The 20333-nt window shown below is 27.6% G+C and overlaps 1 protein-coding gene across 1 annotated transcript; it reads left to right on the top strand.

Moving 5' to 3' along the window:
* Positions 1-1773: 1773 nt before the first annotated feature.
* LOC145971269 (aminopeptidase N-like) lies at positions 1774-19836 on the top strand. The gene is made up of 13 exons (XM_083098764.1): positions 1774-2101; positions 2233-2722; positions 3580-4029; positions 5876-6056; positions 7637-7775; positions 8642-8723; positions 9132-9394; positions 11927-12207; positions 13877-14067; positions 14271-14609; positions 14698-14767; positions 15809-15919; positions 19559-19836. The coding sequence occupies exons 2-13, from the start codon at positions 2256-2258 to the stop codon at positions 19697-19699; spliced, it is 2715 nt and encodes a 904-aa protein (XP_082954890.1). The 5' UTR covers positions 1774-2101; positions 2233-2255; the 3' UTR covers positions 19700-19836.
* The last annotated feature ends 497 nt before the right edge of the window (positions 19837-20333 follow it).

The raw sequence follows: 20333 nt of genomic DNA, 5'->3' as shown, positions 1-20333 counted from the left end.
ATAAAATTACATTTAAATATTTATTTACTTATTTTAACATCTTTTAAGTTTTTTATTGTATTAATAATGTATATCAATATATGTTTATTAGTATTGCATTAATTATTACTTGCTAATACACATAAATTAATATATGTATATTAATGTGTAATATATATGTGATTTAATAGTGGATAATATTACAGTATAGATTATAATTTTAATATAATGTAAAATAATTACGAATGTTGTATGTAATAAAATATTATATGTGTAATTAATATTATATAATACTGTACATATAATTAATATTTAAATATATTTGTATATAAATATTAACAAATTAGTGCGTTATATTAACATATGTTATTAATATTTTAAATCCTATAAAAAGTATTCTTTACGAATGTGTTTTATTAATGTACTACTAATGTTTTTAATTTAATAATAAATTATATGGCATAATTCTTGGAGCACGCTATCTCTATAATACTTTTATTCCACAGTATAAAAAAATCTTTCTCAATTTTAATTTAAAAATATGCTTCGTTATAAGAATGACACGATTATTGACTTAATCGATTTGAGGGATTTCCTGTTGTTTTATTCATATATCCATATAAATTTGAAAGAGTAAACAAGAACCTAAAAAATAATAGTTATTCATTATATTCTCTTATATACAACACTGTAATATTATATTCTATCGTTAATAAGTTACATTTTTTCATTAACTTGCTCAAAAATAACCGATACAGCACAGAAGCTTGCATCAACATTGCACATAGCAGTGTAATGCTGCAGAAATATTGCAGAGACATTATTTCATAATATTACGTTGGCAATGTTGCAGCAACATTTTAACATAGCGAAAATGTATAACATGTGTTTCTTTACTTGCCGCTATGTGGCGACACTAAACTTAACTAACTCGTATTCGAATTTTCATCTAAAGTGGATATAAGGACTACAAAGGACTAATGTAGTAATTATACTTCTTGTCTTGTGTCAGTTAAATTTCTGATAAACTAACTTGATTTATTTAATATTCTGAATCCTAAGGGATCTAGATTATTTAAACAAATAATTTGCTTAATAATCTGTATCCCTCGTTGGGATTCAGAATATTAAACAGATCTTTTTTCATTGAATGGGTAAATGGGAAATAATTCATTTATTGCACGTATTAAAATATTCTAGTATCGAGTGTATGTAAAATAATTGTATGTATATTACTGAGATAAATATTTAATAAGACACATTTGATAAAAAACATTAATAGATGTGTTTTTTCAAAGGCGGTAAATGTTTTCTTCCTATCTTTCTTAAACATTTCTTTATATTTTCAAGGTTTATTTATTAAATTTAAAACAGTCTGCATTTGTAGCAAAACGCGTTTTAATATTACAAATACGTTGCACCGTAACATTACTATAATCTTACAATGTAATATTTCTGAGGGCGGACATTTCAACGTTGCTGCAAGCTTGCAATAATGTTGCAGAAACATTTCGCAACTTCTGTGCAATATTACAATGTTTCAATGTTAGGTCTATGCAACGTTTTTGCAATCTTTCGGTGCTGTATGGGAACTTACCGATACACTCTCGTAATAATGTAGTATATAAAATTTCATTTGAATGTATATTGTAAATTATAAAAATTCTCAAATTTTTGGTAAAGAAATAAACTACTTTTAAATAGTATAAAAGAATTCAAATACATATATTTACAGATATTTTTGCATTCTACGTAACGGTAGCCTCTTTTGCTTTAGACCAACGCGAAATAGACGGTTCTGTCATCTTACGGCGCTCGATCGATAGCACGAATTTGGAGTGGGAAAAACGGCACCGTGCTTTGCTATTACATATCGTTTCTCGATCGAAACGTCTGTTAACGACCTCAGAAGTTGTGTGTTTACATATGACATACACATTTATTGTAATATCGCCAAGTGTTGTTAGTCTTTGGAAGTTTCTCGAAATAATAAGAAATCATAAGTGCGCATATATATTTTTCATGTTTCAATGATAGTGGATAAAACATTAATTTATTGCAGCTAATTATTGTAACGAAACATACACTTGCATGGCATTTGTGGTATATCTCATTATACAGAGTAAGTCATTCAAAATTAAGTTTATTTTTATATATTTGTCTTAATTCCTTCTTTTCCACTAAATCATGGTAGAGACAGTGCTGTGTTTAATTTGTCTGTTTGTACTTTCTAACAAAAATATAGTTTTACAGATATCTAAGATAAAAGTAGTATCATGTTTCTTAAACTATTGTTAAGTAGCAGTTTAACAATCATCGTCGCGGCGGCTTTTTTAACCGACGATCAGATAATTAAAATATCTGAAGAAGAGTTAAACAGGCACTCGAATAGTATATTACCGCAACAATATGATATCATCGTTACACATATCGAAAAAAATATTCTTGTCAGCAACTGCAGTATACGTATAAAGATTATACATCCAATATCAAGCATATTATTGTATTTACACGTAAAATATAATATAACCGTGCTTTATTATCCACAATATAATCCTACAAATGGTAATGAAAAACCGATCATTTATCCATCGGTAAAATCTATGTATGATATTGAGAAAAACATTATCAAATATATATTCGCTAAAGATCTATTGATGGGATATTACATCATAAAATTAGTTTATAATATAACTGAAGATACAGGCCTAAAGAACTTTTATAAAAGAGATGAGCGACAGTGGTAAGTATAACTGTTAAAATGTTAAATATATAGTAATGTTTATGAACAAGCTCTGGTGCAGCATGTTATAACTATTTAAAAAGTATTTCGGTAGTGTTTCGAATTGTTTTTAAATATAAGTATAATTTTGAAGGATTTATATTTTTACAAAACTTGCTTATTTGAAATTTGAAATTTTGAACAAATACTTAAGTTTTACACTGTTTATTTTGACAATACCAAACATTAGGAAATTCGTTTCTAATATTGAAAAAACTTATAATTCAGAAGGAAAACATTTCCAGATATATGTTTATACGAATTCTTTTTATCCTTATAATTCATAAAAGTCATTATCAAAATTTAATCAGATCATGAACACTCACAACTTTCATAAAAACACTCTGCATATAATATATAAAATTAAATATACAAGCTATACTTATGCTGTTTTATGTATTTTAACGTGCATCTACACACACCCATACTATTTTGAAACAATACTAATTTCGCTAATAACTAAGACATATATACATATGTGTTTCATTTAATAAACTATCACTGAAATAAACAGTTTTTTTAACTTGTATAAAATTATGTACGGAATCGTTGATAATACATCAATTAAAATCAATTTAAAAAAGTTATTATTCTAATATTGTTTTATATTGAAATTTATTTTAATTTTATTAAATTTTCATACTAAATATTAATTATTAAATATTTACTTTGTACCAGTATATTCTAAAATAAGCATTTTATAAATCTCGCACAACTAAAATATATGCAACTTTTATACAATTTCATTGAAACTACTTTTGCATAAAGTTTTTGCGGTGTCTTTTATTATTGTTAATTCATATTTCTAAATGTGATAGGTTGGCAACGTATGTTGATATTGGGATCCAACACATGGTTCCGTATTTTCCCGAATCTTTAAGAACCACTATGCCCTATAAGCCCATCTATGATATTATTGTAGAACATTATCAAAACTATACAGTTTTATCAAATGTACCGATACAAGAAATAGAAACGAATGATAAACACATGACGAAGACACATTTTAATACGCATGTAAAGCCTATTTATCTTTTATTTCTGACTAACCGAATTAATTTATCTCTTATGCCTGGTACAAATGAAAGTGTCAGAGTTAATATGTGGTGTAGAATGCACTGCGAATTTGCACACGAATTTGCTGAAAATATAACATCGTACTTGTTCGATAAATGGAAACGTTTGAATGAAACTTGGCAAATAAATCATGTTGCACTTCCGGATTTTCAAAACGAAAGCATCATAAATCTGGGCCTTATTCTTTACAGGTAACTATATAATTATAAAAAATTAATATATTTCGAAGATGAAAAAAAGGATACCACAATTCTTGGTAACTAAAATTATTTACATATCTTTTCTCTATTTTTAAAATATTACTTGAATATGTTTTAAAAAATAAGTAAAATTGTATGAAGCAATGAGACGAGAAACATATCTAATCGTTTATTATTAGTCCAGTTTATTATTTGTCCAGAAAGTTATTGCGATTTTTATTATTTAAAATTTGGCGCCTTTTTTACGTTGTTTTTCTTTTGTATCTATGTTATAAAAATAACTGTATTTTGATATTGGTTTGCGTTTTATTTAAACTATGAAATTAAGAATGAAAAAATAGCAAATTCTAGCGATTTTTTTATATGAATTCAAAATGAGTCGTAAAGCAGCTGAAGGCTCGCAATATTAACGATGCATTTGGTCTAGGAACCGCTAATGAACGCAATGCAATGGGGGTTTTCTCAAATTTCAGTGGAGATGAGAGCCTTGAAGTTGAAAAGTTCTGGACGACTGCGATTATTGACGACGACCACTTGAAGGTGTTCATTGAAACAGAGTCACGCATGTCGATTCGAGAACTAAAACTTGGCGTAAACAAGTCAGCTGTTTCTGATTACCTGGAACTAATTGGAAAAACAAAAATGCTCGACAAATGGATGCCTCATCAATTGAGCGAAAATCAAAAGAATCGTCACTTTGACGTATGTTCTGCATTGATTTTGCGCAAACAAAATAATCCGTTTCTTGATCGCATAACTTGCGATGAAAAATGGATCTTGTACGATAATCGTCGACGTTTTGCACAATGGTTAGACCATGATGGATCGCCAAAACACCCTCCTAAACCAAAATTGTATTAAAAGAAGATTATAGTGACTATTTGGTAGTCAGCCGAGATAATCCACTACAGCTTTTTAAATTTGGATGGAATTATCACGGCAGAGAGGTACTGTCAAGAAATTGGCAAAATGCATCAGGAACTGATACGTTTGCGTTCGGTGTTGATCAACAGAAACGTTCCAATTGTTCTACACGACAATGCTCGACTAAACGCCGCACAACCGACGCTGCATTAATCAATTGAGCTATGAAGCTCCATGAAACTCTGTCTCACCCATCATATTCGCCGGTCTTCTCACCAACTGACTATCACTTCTTTAAACATTTCGACAATTTCTTGCAGGGGAAAATCTTTAACAATAAAGCTACTGTCAAAGACGCCTTCGAAGAGTTTGTCGCTTCTAGAAATCTAAATTTTATGCTACAGGAATAAATAAATTGTTTCTCGTAGGCAAAAATATTTAAATTTCAATAGTTCTCTTTTCAATTAATAAAATTCACTTGCTAAAATATGCGTACTTGAATTTGAACGTTAAAAACCATAATAACTTTCTGGACAACCTATATCTTCAATGTACATCAACTTATATGAAGAATAATATTAAAATATATATATTTTATAATCTTAAAATTGAAAATTACAAATTAAAATATAAAATTGTAAATTAAATAATTATATTAAGGTATAAGAATAGGTATAAGTATTATATTAAGGTTTTCACTTTTATCGATCAAAATTTAAAAAAGTTATATATATATATATATATATATATATATATATATATATATATATATATATATATATAGTGCGGTACTCGCTTCCAATATATTGCATTACTTCGTAATGAGCATTTAGAAATAAAACATTAATAAAAATATATAATTAATATGTTAATTTAATAGAATCATTTAATTATAAATTTGAAAATACAATATTTTTTATGTGTTATTATACAACAGAAATAAACATTATATAAAACATTTTTTTTTTTTCAGAGAAGCAGATATTATCTACAATGACAATGTAGATTGTTTTGCGACTAAAATCAAAATTGCCCGCTTCATGGCTCATAAAATAATACAAGAATGTTTTTATTATGAAAATCCACTTTGGCCGTTATCCTCTTTGTTAAATGAGGCTATTGTCGCATTTCTTGGATTATATGTCACCAATCAGGTTATTTTAAGCATTCTGTAGCGCAAAACTTGTTCACTAGCAAACAATATGATGGATATACACACACACACACACACACACGCACGCACGCACGCACGCACGCACGCACGCACGCACGCACGCACGCACGCACGCACGCACGCACATATATATATATATATATATATGTATATACATAACAATATGATGTGTATATATATATATATATATATATATATATATATCATATTGTTTGCAAATGAGCAAGATTTGCGTTAAACATATATATATATATATATATGGTAAATATTTACCTTTACACAGCCATCCCCAAATGACTCGACCTTGACATATATTGTCAAGGTTACTGCCCTGAATAATATCCAAAAAATTTTAGGCGTCGCTCGTTGTTTATTAAAAAGTTATAAACAAAAGAAGTTTTATAAGGTTCACAGAATTTTTGGACACTATGTACAATAATAGATCTTCCATATTGAAAGTTATAAAGGAATAAACATATTGAAAAACTTTTTAATAAACAATGAGCAACGCCTAAAACCTTTTGCATGTTACTTACAAGTAAAGGTACCCAACTGTCACTCACGGATTCTAATGAAACTTTGTACACTTGTAAAACTATGCAAAATAATAGACACGTATTTTTATCTGCGGAGAAGCGATTTTAAGGGCAGAAACAACCCCTTGTATATATAAGGTGGATATACGTAGACTTCGTATCGCAAAAAATTTAAGTTTTATAAAAAATTGTTTCAGACAAAAGTTGTAGGGTGTAAAAAGATCTATTTACTGGCGCCATGAGTTTGATCTTGGATGGCGTCGCCAAGGTATACCACCCTGTATACAAGGGGCTGTTTCTGCCCTTAAAATCGCTTCTCCGCAGATAAAAAAAAATACGTGTCTATTATTTTGCATAGTTTTACAAGTGTACAAAGTTTCATTAGAATCCGCGAGTGACAGTTGGGTATCTTTACTTGTCAGTGCAGTGAGCTTGACAATATATGTCAAGGTCAAGTCATTTGGGGCTGTGTAAAGTTAAATATTTACCATTATAGCGTGTAATTTATTTTATAAATCAGAATATTTGGCGAAGTTTCTATATTTACAAAGAAAAGTGAGTTTTTAAAAAATGCTAATTTTCAAGTAAATCTCCAATATACATAGATAATACAATTTAAAATATTTTTACATTTTTATGTTTCTTTTATTTTGTGTGTGTTTGTGTGTCAAAGTCACTATGTTACATTTGTCCGACTTTAAATTATTATATAAAAAGAAAGAAAAAATTTCATTTAAATTCTACATAATATATGTATACATATAGAAATTGTGTAATAAGATAATTTTGCTATATAATATATTTTAATAATTCTAAAAATATTAATTTTAAAGTTATATGTCGAGTAATCATTTTTGTTATTAATATATTATATTTTTAAATTATTTATTCTATATTTTAAGAGTATTTGAGTATAACAGATTTTTTTTACATACACGTAGAAAGTAACAGCTCTAATGCATTTTTCTATTGTGTGTTAAATCTAATATTAATTAAGTAAATACATTTAAACTATTTTCTATAGGCTTTCCCAAGTACCCGGATGATGGACTTGTTTGTGGTACAAATTCAACAAGAATCTCTTCATTTCGATACTGAATATAATACATCACTTTATAATACATCATTCAACATTTCTTTTGAACATTACCGTTACATTAAAGGTATGATAATATAAATAAAAATTGATTATGAGTAAATTTTTGAAAATAAATGCTTAAAAAACAAATAGAATAACTGATAAAAATTTTAATTTTATATATAATCTCTTCATTATACACATGCACACATATATACATATATAATGAAGCTGTAGTATATAAAATTATATATAAAATATATTATATACAGAATGTTTCTTTTTAAGTGATACAGTCGATTATCTCGCGAACCGATGATTTTATTGAAAAATTTTTCGAACGAAAGTTGCATAGCTTGAAGGGGTACACATGATGAAAATATGGACTTGACCTTGTCAAACTCAGGTCAAGGTCATTAGTACTTTTTAACATGAAAATCTCTATTTTTTTATTACATATTCTTGTAGATTACCTCGAAAACTTTTCAAGACGCTATAATAAAGTATTTTTTCATTGAGTACTTTTCAAGTTATATCTTAATTTTACATAAGCTATAAAATATCTAGTAAAATATTCATTTCTCGATTATCTTACTTTAATACTTTTATGTACTGAATAATGAGACGAATAAATTGGTGTAAAGAAAAAACATAATTGTTTTTAAGAAAAAATATGTAATTTTCAATTGCAAATTAATGTGTTTAATATCAGTTTGCTTAAGAAAAGTATTAAAGTTGTCAAACTTTAACTTGTTATATCTTCTAAACCAATGTCGCCTCTCATTTACTTTTTTGCGCGGAATTACTCAGGACATCTTCCTCTATAACATATTCAAATGATGATAAAATCGGTGATGTGTAACGTTTTATGCACTTTTACCATAATTATGAATTATTATTTACTATAACTAATATCTTATTCATATTCTGATGTAAATTATATAATTATAGTATCCAGTGTATTGCGTACGTTACAACTCATGATTACTGAAGAGATATTTTGGCAGAGTATCCGTATATATGTAAAGGACAAGTAAGTAATACACTATACTACTATAATTACTATTTTTATTTAAATTAAATTAATTTTATTTTTATTTAAACTTATATCGTTTCTTCCATACTTTATTATCTTTATTATTACCATTTACAATTCTTTTTACCTTCAATGTCATTAAATATTCAAGATATATTTTCAAATTACATATACACTTATCTTTTAAAAGTAATTAAGTTTGGCCATTCCTCTTAAATTATAATTTAAACTGTAGCATCAAATATATATTAACAATTTTATATTGTAATAATTATATATATATAAATATACATATATATAAATATATATATATATATATATATATATATATATATATATATATATTTGCTTATAATACCTTTCGTTAACACATCAATAAATTTTGCATAAATTTTATAACTTTAGCAAGCCAACTTTTAACTATTTTGATGAAATTATGAAGAACCTGTCGTCCATTCAAATGTCTGAAGACAATTTACTTCGTATAAGTCAGCTAATTAATTCTTTAACAAAACAAAAATATTGTCCTGTAGTGAAAATAGTACGAGATTATAATTATACTATCGGAGGGATAAAATTAACGTTTTACGATACAAATTTAAATATGACGTATGATTACATATCTAAGAAGTGGAGTACCTTTATGACATATAATTTAAAACAAACTGGTAAGTTTGCAATAAATTTATTACATTTTATAGTGTTTATCATACATACACATTGAAGAGAAAGATTTACATTATTAAAAATATTATTCATTTTATTATGTATTATATACAGTACATTTATTATACATTATATATACATACATACATTACATATACATACATACATACGTACAATTATTAGAAATATTCAATTTTCATGCAAAATGATTTTATACCTAATATAACATATAATTTGAATTTCCATTTATGTTCACTTTATGATACATTTTTGATCTCTGTTAATGTACAAAAGTATAAGTACAAAAGTATAAAAAGATGCTTGTACTGAACCCTTTGAAAGAATTATATATATATATATATATATATATATATATATATATATATGTATATATATATATATATATATATATATATATACAGGGTGTTGAAAAAAAAGGGTCACATATTTTGATAGCAGGTAATATTGATCAAAACAAGAAGAAAAGGTCTAATTAACATGGGTCCTAAGACTAATATCTTCAAAGATACAAGCTATTTTGTTATTTGAGCTCTTTGTCATTTTGTTATTAGTCGTGTCATCTTTAGAATGTAATGAACAAAGGAGTAGGGGAGAGTGGGGTACAATGGGGATATCTTTTCTCTAGGTGCCTTAAAAAATAAAAAATAAACAAAGAGAGATAAAGAAACAATTTTTATTTTAATATGAAATGTAATCATTTATCTTCCATAAAAAAACTGAAGTAAAGAAACTGAATGTATGATAACAAAATAAAAACTCTTTTTTTACAAAAAACAAAAAATTTTAATGCTGACTCAGCATTAGAGGAGGTGCTCTATGTGATTGCCATTCACTCTCACGCATCTATCAGCCCTACGTCTTAGAGAATCACGCACTCTTTCAAATACACCTGGCTGGTCAGAAATTTTCCGACACGCATTGAAAATGCGATCCTGCAGTGTTTGGATGTCATCGACGGGTGTTGAATACCCCACTCTCCCCTACTCCTTTGTTCATTACATTCTAAAAATGACACGACTAATAAGAAAATGACAAAGAGCTCAAATAACAAAATAGTTTGTATCTTTGAAGATATTAGTCTTAGGACCCATGTTAATTAGACCTTTTCTTCTTGTTTTGATCAATACTACCTGCTATCAAAATATGTGACCCTTTCTTTTCAACACCCTGTATATATATATATATATATATATATATATATATATATATATAATATACAGGGTGATCCAGAACAAACGTTTGTCTTTAAAAAAATAAATTGTCGAGTCTATTCTAAGACGATTTTCCCTTTACCAAAATTGTCTATGAGGCTTAGTTTTTAAATTATTAAATAAAATAGTTTGCGAATTACGGAACGAGTACAAGAGGTAGACAGGGACGGCGCAACTCACCGTCCGATACAGGCGATCATGTGGGGCGCTCGATGCGATCAGCTGATTGCTGCACACGATGAGTGTAACAATCAGTGTGTGTGTGTGTGTGTGTGTGTGTATTTATGCACGCGTATCCACACATGCACCGTACTCTCTCTCTTTCTCTCTCTCTCTCTCTCTCCCTCTTCCTCTCTCACTCTCTCACTCACTCACTCACTCACTTATTCTTACCTTAATAATGAGATTCTTCATATTGCTGATAAATAGCAGTGCCCAGTGTGTTGCACGATAATAATCGTCGTCGACGAGACGTCGTTTCTTCAACACGCAGTCTGACACATCGTCAAATAAGCGAAGTTTTTTCTTTCATCACTTTCGACACTTTTACAAATTTATTCGCAGACTTAATCACTCACGATTGATAAAAGGAGGAATTTACCAACGGTTACGGTACGAATTTAATAAACGGTTAACGCATTTAATTATTAATTACACACTCGATTAAAGAAACGCGTTAACAGAACGCGATACTCGATGCAAAGCGCGCGACACGACGACCGACGACAAGCAGGTCAGATTAGTACTAGCGCCTCTAGCGCTGCCAAACATAAACGTGTAGCATTACGAGAAGAAACGACGTCTCGTCGACGACGATTACTATCGTGCAACACACTGGGCACTGCTATTTATCAGCAGTATGAAGAATCTCATTATTAAGGTAAGAATAAGTAAGTGAGTGAGTGAGTGAGTGAGAGAGTGAGAGAGAAAGAGGGAGAGAGAGAGAGAGAGAAAGAGAGAGAGTACGGTACATGTGTGGATACGCGTGCATAAATACACACACACACACACACACACACACTGATTGTTACACTCATCGTGTGCAGCAATCAGCTGATCGCGTCGAGCGCCCCACATGATCGCCTGTATCCGACGGTGAGTTGCGCCGTCCCTGTCTACCTCTTGTACTCGTTCTGTAATTCGCAAAATATTTTATTTAATAATTTAAAAACTAAGCCTCGTAGACAATTTTGGTAAAGGAAAAATCGTCTTAGAATAGACTCGACAATTTATTTTTTTAAAGACAAACGTTTGTTCTGGATAACCCTGTATATATATATATACAATTCATTTATTTTACAGAATATTATCGAGTCAATTATGATATCGAGAACTGGCGAAAAATTTCAAGTTATCTAAATTCTAAAGATTATAGGACAATGCATGTTTTGAATCGTGCCCAAATTATCGATGACGCTTTCCACTTAATGATAACAAACCAACTTAATTCCACTGCATTCTGGAATATTACGAAATATCTATCACGAGAAACAGACTACGTGGCATGGTATCCTATGTTCAAAGTTTTAGAATATCTGTCCAATATCTTTCTATTTCAGGAACCAATATATTTTAATATCAAGGTAATAACACATATTATAAACAATGTCAATAGTGATGTCTTAAACATACTAAAAACATATTACTTACTGCACATATTAATATTGTGTGCATTTATAACAATAATTATTAAGTGCTTTTCAAAAAGATACATACAATAAAATACATGTAGCTAGAAAAAATTTCATTAGGTATTTTAAATATACATATTTTGGATGAAAGATAAGTATATTTGTAAATTAATATTCGAGTAGTGTATGTACTAATATTATAAGAAATTGGAGAGGAAAAGGGAGAAAAATTTGAAAACTGTTATCATTTTTAATCACAGCATGATATTTATAATGACGATTTAAATATCATTAATTTTGAGATAGAAAGTTGGTAGGAAACATATATATTAATTATCTATGTGTTTAATACTCAAATAGTTAATAAGTTATTAAATTATGTTATATATATAATGTCTACATTTATGTCTACATGTCTACAATATATGCATGTATGCACTTCTGTATGTTTATTTTGTGATATGAACATGTGTTAAGCATGTGTGAATGTGCACGCAAGAAAAATTCAAATTTGCGTATAAATACGTATATATAAGTATAGCTATATAATAGATATCTTTATAAAAAGAATTCAGAGTTGTTTACAAAGACAGAATGTTCTTAATATACACGGTGAGTCATTTTAATCTATAATCCCAATTATCTCGTTGGCAAAGCATGACAGAGAAAAAATTTTCCCACAAAAGTTGTTTGTTTCTTTGGGGGCATAAGATAGTATCATTGGTTTGACCTTGAAGACTTATTTGAAGGTCACCTTCAATTTCTTAAATGCAACCTACTATTTGTCATTGTATATTCTTGTAGCTTATCTCGAGAGCTTTCCGAAACACTATAATTAAGTACCTTTTTGTTAAATACTTTTTGAGTTATGAGGCTTGAAATAATTTCTTAATTTTACATAAACCTTAAAATATCTTGTAAAATATTCATTTTTCGATTATCATACCTTAATACTTTTATGTAGAAAATAATGAGAGGAATCAATTGGTGTAAAGAAAACACATAGTTGTTTTTAAGAAAAAATATGGAATTGTTAATTGCAAATTACATATTTTTTCTTCAAAACAACTATATGTTTTCTTTACACCAGTTGATTCCTCTCATTATTTTGTACGTAAAAGTATTAAGGAAAGATAATCGAAAAATGAATATTTTACAAGATATTTTACGGTTTATGTAAAATTAAGAAATTATTTCAAGCCTCATAACTCAAAAAGTACTTAACGAAAAGGTACTTAATTATAGTGTTTTGGAAAGCTCTCGAGATAAGCTACAAGAATATGTAATGAGAAAATGTAGGTTCCATTTAAGAAATTGAAGGTGACCTTCACGTGACCTTCAAATGACTTCAAGGTCAAACCAATAGTGCCATCTTATGGCCCCCAAAGAAACAAACAACTTTTGTGGGAAAATTTTTTCTCTGTCATGCTTTGCCAACGAGATAATTGGGATTATAGATTAAAATGACTCACCGTGTATAAACTTTCTTAATATGTAAAATACAATTGCGCAAGATATCTTTCTATATAGTAAAATATAATGCAAGAATCGAAAAATATAAAATTTATATCAAGTAACAATATAAATACATATAAATATATATATATATTTATATATTTAGGAGAAAATGCTAAACTTACTATACAATTTGCTTGATAAACTTGAATACGATGAAGTTTCTAATGAACACGAGCTTACAAAGAGTTTAAGAATGGAGGCTGCGAAATGGGCATGTAATCTTGATGGTCGCAGATGCATAAGAGCAGCCCAGCATAATTTAGATCGACATCTCGCAGATCCCGAAAAGAACACGTAATTTTTCTTATATATTCTCGGTTATTTTAATTTAATTGTTTTGTAGATACATGTGCAATGTTTATTACATTATTTGCTCAAAATTTAAATTTATTAGATTATATTATGAAATTATAATTTCTTAAATTATTTGATCAAAATGTAAATTTAATATGTGCATAACTTTTATATTAGAATTTGTTGTTTGTTAAATCTCGTAGGCTTTTGCCATGGTGGAAAGAATGGACATACTGTCAAGGTTTAAAAGCATTGTACTATTCTCTTAGCAATGAAGATTCTCCTTGGTGGGGAGTATATCGTCTGGGAAAAGAAAAATTTAAAACTAAACCTTTAAAATATCTGTCTTGCCCTGAGGATTCACAATTTATCAAAGACTATTTAAATCTTATAAAAAATGATAGTACAACATCGATTATGTTTTTAAAAGATTTTTCCGATCAAGATTATATTAATTATTTTCTTTTTACTATCGCAAAGCATGCAAGGAATCCTGTAGTACTCGACTTCATATTAGAAAAACTTGCGAATATAAAACCTAAGTAATACAATTTTCACTATAAATATGTATATATCTATCATTCAACAATTTATGTGTGTATAAATACATTTATTGTTTTACTGTTATAGACAAGTCAGCCAGCATGCAACATTTGCTGTAATTATTAATCATGTGTATTCTACGATTCAACTCAAAGAGGTAAAAATAGCATGTGCTTATACAGGGTGACCCATTTTAACATAGGCAGCCAAATAACTCGAAAAATAAGCAAGATAGAGAAAAATGTTTTAGACAAAAGTTGTATGGTTTCGAGGGGGCCATAAGATGGTATCATTGGTTTGACCTTGAAGAGTCATTTGAAGGTCACGTGAAGGTCACTTCAATTTTTTTAAATGGAATACCCTATATATTTTTGTACATTCTGGTAGCTTATTTCGAGAGCTTTCCAAAACACTATAATTAAGTACCTTTCCGTTAAGTACTTTTTGAATTATGATGCTTGAAATAATTTCTTAATTTTACATAAACCGTAAAATATCTTGTAAAATATTCATTTTTCGATTATCTTACCTTAATACTTTTATGTACAAAATAATGAGAGGAATCAATTGGTGTAAAGAAAACACATAGTTGTTTTTAAGAAAAAATATGGAATTGTTAATTGCAAATTACATATTTTTTCTTCGAAACAACTATGTGTTTTCTTTACACCAATTGATTCCTCTCATTATTTTGTACATAAAACTATTAAGGTAAGGTAATCGAAAAATGAATATTTTACAAGATATTTTACGGTTTATGTAAAATTAAGAAATTATTTCAAGCCTCATAACTCAAAAAGTACTTAACGAAAATGTACTTAATTATAGTGTTTTGGAAAGCACTCGAGATGTGCTACAAGAATGTACAAAAATATATAGGATGTTCCATTTAAAAAAATTGAAGTGACCTTCACGTGACCTTCAAATGACTCTTCAAGGTCAAACCAATGATACCATCTTATGGCCCCCTCGAAACCATACAACTTTTGTCTAAAACATTTTTCTCTATCTTGCTTATTTTTCGAGTTATTTGGCTGCCTAAGTTAAAATGGGTCACCCTGTATATACATATATATATATATATATATATATATATATATATATAATATATATATATATATTTATATATAATAAATAATGCGACATCAATTTATCATTAAATATTGTTGTGCAATATCATCAAAATAATTTGTTTTAGATAAACGACTTCCTAACTGATAATTTTATTAATATAACGCAAGTTGAATTAAATGAATATAAGAAGATAAAATGGTTATCACATATGGACGGGAAAGATGTGAAAGTAAAGGTACATTTGATGAATATCATTATATTAATATATATTTCGTTTTTAATCGTTAATATTTTTTTTTCATACAGAATATATTAATTTAGTCACAGTATCTCAAAACGACAAGCAAAAATTAATGTTATGTAATTTTATAAAATAACCATATTTTTATTTCTAATTTCCAAAAATATACTGTTTCCAAAATACACTTTTCAAAAAAAAAAAAATAGAGAATACTTTTTGTACCCTAAAAATTGGGCTATTTTCAAACCGCAGAAACTCGTCGAAAAATCATCGTAGATAAAAAATCAGAAAAGCAAGCTTGAAAGCTTTGAAGCTTGAAGTTTCAACTTTAATGCGCAGTTGATGGTATTTCAAATTTTTCTTATTTTCCTTATTCTGCGTTTTAAAAAAGAACACACTGTTTAGTTCCTTAAAATTATGTATTTTTAACACGCAACTTAACTCTTGATATAAAAGGGGGCGTGGAGCTGGGACGATTGTGTCAGGGATAAAGTAAAATACTTTTTGCTAATAAACTCTGTTACGATACTTTATTGGAAAATGAAACGACCCGACACTCACGTGATTACTGTGTAATGACGAGTAAACGAAGATAAAGAGATGCGCATACCGGGGAGTATCGACAAAAGAAAAAAATCTTTAACTGAGAATCTATTAGATGTCACCACGGGTGTCGCCACATAAGATGATATAACATTAAAAAAATAATTTTTCTGGAGAAATTCACCTCAAGTTCTATAAATTACAAAATTTTCCCTGCGAAAAGCTTTTTTAAAAATTTTCCTTTGACTTTTTTTGACCGAGTAATATATAAATAATAAATAACAAATATGATTCTGAAAATAAACCAGCAATTTTTATATACGATGTTGATACTCGGCGAAAAATGGTCGTAGACAAAAAATAAAGAAAGCATTATGAAGCTTGAAATTTCATCTTTAACGCGCTATTGTTAACTTTTTTAATTTTTCCTTGTTCTATGCATTAAAAAAAGACATTGTTTTGTTTACTAAAATTACGTATTTTTGACACTCTGCAGTTCGATAAAAAAATTTTTCTCGAAAAATTTTTTCATAATATCTAAAAAATACTGGTTTATTTTTAACATTGTATTACTCGGTCAAAAAAATCGTAGGAAAATAAAAAAAAAAGCGTTTTGGTAAAAAGCGTTTCAGGCAAAATGTTGTACTTTATGAAATTTTAGTTGAATTTCTCGAGAAAAATTTTTTTATCAAGTTTCGATGTATTAAAAATATATAATTTTAAGGAACTAAACAATGTGTTCTTTTTTAAAGCGCAGGATAAGAAAGATGAAAAAATTTTTAAAAATCACCAACTGTACGTTAAAGTTGAAGCTTCAAGCTTCAAAATACATTTACTATTCTTTTGTCTACGATAATTTTTCGACGAATTTCAGCGGTTTAAAAATAGCTCAATTTTTAGGGTACAAAAAGTGTTCTCTATTTTTTTTAGTAGTGTATTATAATTTTTAGTGAATAAGAGAGTAAGAAAGAACATGGGAGCAAGCAAAAGCAAAAGAGAAAGAGAATTTCTTTGCTTGGAAATTTTAATTATCTTAATAAAAATGGATTTGTATAAATTTTAAAAAGAGAATTTATAGCTTTGAGATGTTAAATAGCTCTTAGTTAAATAAATTTAAATATTTTTTCAATATGATTGAGAGAGTTATTAGGTAATGTGATTAGCATACTCTAATATTACATGAGTCATTTGTTAAACTAAAACTGTGATAATGATAGGTTAACACAACAATTAATACAAAAAATGGCCTGCTAGATATAACAATTATAATATTATAATATAATGATATTTTCTCTGTGATACCCATAGCTCTTATAAATTTCTAATTTTATATTTAAAATCGCTAATTCTAAATTCTGTAAATTTTTATTTGTCAAAAGTTACTTACAAAATATTACTTATAAACATTCTTTGGAGACATAAGGATTGTTAAATAAAATATGGTGCAACACTATGCACATAATGTAATAGAACGTAGTATAATAGGAGTATGATTTCATTTTCGTTTCAGCAACTTCGTCTCGATATTTTTTCATCTACGCTTTTTTATAGGGATTAGGGATTATTTATTTTAATAAAAATCTTAAGTTCAGATTTATTTCGTTATTTAGTATCGCATCGAGGAAAGAAATGTATTCCATATACAACGATTTATTTTGAAAGAAAAATTAATTTTCTCTGAAACTGAGGCACTATCATCCGCATTTCGCTTCCTCTTACTAGTTTGAAAAATTTAAATTTATATTTCACATTTAGAGCTTTACTAATTTCTTAAAATTCATATTACCTTATTCAATAGCTGACAAATTTTTTACAAAGCGAAACCTGCATAGAAATCGACATATATTGATTTAAAATGTTTACAAACTTATAAACCCGTTTTTTCTTCGCGGTAACTAAAATTTTGATTCTGAGAAGAGAATGTAATTTTCATAATCTATAATTATTATTATTTATTCCAATTATATTTAAGATTATTATTATAAATAAAATATTCAAGATAAATATATATGTATATATATATATATATATATATATATATATATATATATATATATATATATATATATACAGGGTGACCCATTTTAACTTAGGCAGCCAAATAACTCGAAAAATAAGCAAGATAGAGAAAAATGTTTTAGACAAAAGTTGTATGGTTTCGAGGGGGCCATAAGATGGTATCATTGGTTTGACCTTGAAGAGTCATTTGAAGGTCACGTGAAGGTCACTTCAATTTTTTTAAATGGAATACCCTATATATTTTTGTACATTCTTGTAGCTTATTTCGAGAGCTTTCCAAAACACTATAATTAAGTACCATTCCGTTAAGTACTTTTTGAGTTATGATGCTTGAAATAATTTCTTAATTTTACATAAACCGTAAAATATCTTGTAAAATATTCATTTTTCGATTATCTTACCTTAATACTTTTATGTACAAAATAATGAGAGGAATCAATTGGTGTAAAGAAAACACATAGTTGTTTTTAAGAAAAAATATGGAATTGTTAATTGCAAATTACATATTTTTTCTTCGAAACAACTATGTGTTTTCTTTACACCAATTGATTCCTCTCATTATTTTGTACATAAAACTATTAAGGTAAGGTAATCGAAAAATGAATATTTTACAAGATATTTTACGGTTTATGTAAAATTAAGAAATTATTTCAAGCCTCATAACTCAAAAAGTACTTAACGAAAATGTACTTAATTATAGTGTTTTGGAAAGCTCTCGAGATGAGCTACAAGAATGTACAAAAATATATAGGATGTTCCATTTAAAAAAATTGAAGTGACCTTCACGTGACCTTCAAATGACTCTTCAAGGTCAAACCAATGATACCATCTTATGGCCCCCTTGAAACCATACAACTTTTGTCTAAAACATTTTTCTCTATCTTGCTTATTTTTCGAGTTATTTGGCTGCCTAAGTTAAAATGGGTCACCCTGTATATATATATATATATATATATATATATATATATACATATATACATATATATATGCGAGATAATATTTAATATAATATTTATTGATAATTGATAGTTGCTATTCACTAATAATTAGTATCGATATAATCTGTTTTAGACAAGCCAATTGTGTAGAAATTACGAAGATGTCAAAAATATTCAGCAATATATTTTACATATTCAAAGCAAGATACAAATACGCTTTCTCGAAATCAAAAGTCAACAGGATTACTTTCAGAATTTTGTAAAATTTCATTAATACCCGTATAATGAAAGTAACAATTATGACGCGAATACATCTATATATCTTTCTTATAAATAGCTTTTTATAATGTTTATAGTTATCGACTTATTATTTATGCTTATGTGCATTAATAATATATAATGAAATGTATTTACAAGGATTTATTTTATCCTGCAATTCATATTTGCATTAATGTTTTTATATCCTTATTAACATATATATTATTAACATATTTATATATATATACATATGTATACATATATATATATAAATGATAAATTGTTGTTATAAATTTAATATGTATTATTAATATTTTAAATATATATTATTAATTGTTTGAAACTCATGATCTTTGTAAATTTATAATCTTTAATTTATAATATATATATAACACACATGGCACAATTTTTTTATACATCTACATGTCTATTTCTCTATACTTCTTCTTACATATATTTAAGGAAATGTAACATATATACATTCGCGCGCATTCGTGTGAATATTTACACAGGCACGTGTACGCATGTACGCGCGCACTAATGCAAACAAATTAATTTGCGCCTACTACATCAGCAAATAGCGAATATTTTTGCATTTTTTTTCTATAATTTATAACAATATAGAAATTATCAAATTTAATTCACTTGAT

Source organism: Camponotus vicinus, unplaced genomic scaffold, assembly GCF_025532165.1.
Source record: "Camponotus vicinus isolate PSW18456_S1 unplaced genomic scaffold, iyCamVici1.0 SCAF_4, whole genome shotgun sequence".
Taxonomy (NCBI): domain Eukaryota; kingdom Metazoa; phylum Arthropoda; class Insecta; order Hymenoptera; family Formicidae; genus Camponotus; species Camponotus vicinus.
This window is presented reverse-complemented; position numbering and strand designations above follow the sequence as displayed.

Bases quoted from the DNA above. Each gene is read 5' to 3' on its own strand.
- LOC145971269 (XM_083098764.1), top strand. From the start codon at position 2,256: ATGTTTCTTAAACTATTGTTAAGTAGCAGTTTAACAATCATCGTCGCG. The intron at 4,030-5,875 runs GTAACTATATAA...TTTTTTTTTCAG, and splicing joins CTGGGCCTTATTCTTTACAG to AGAAGCAGATATTATCTACA. The intron at 14,768-15,808 runs GTAAAAATAGCA...AATTTGTTTTAG, and splicing joins CTACGATTCAACTCAAAGAG to ATAAACGACTTCCTAACTGA.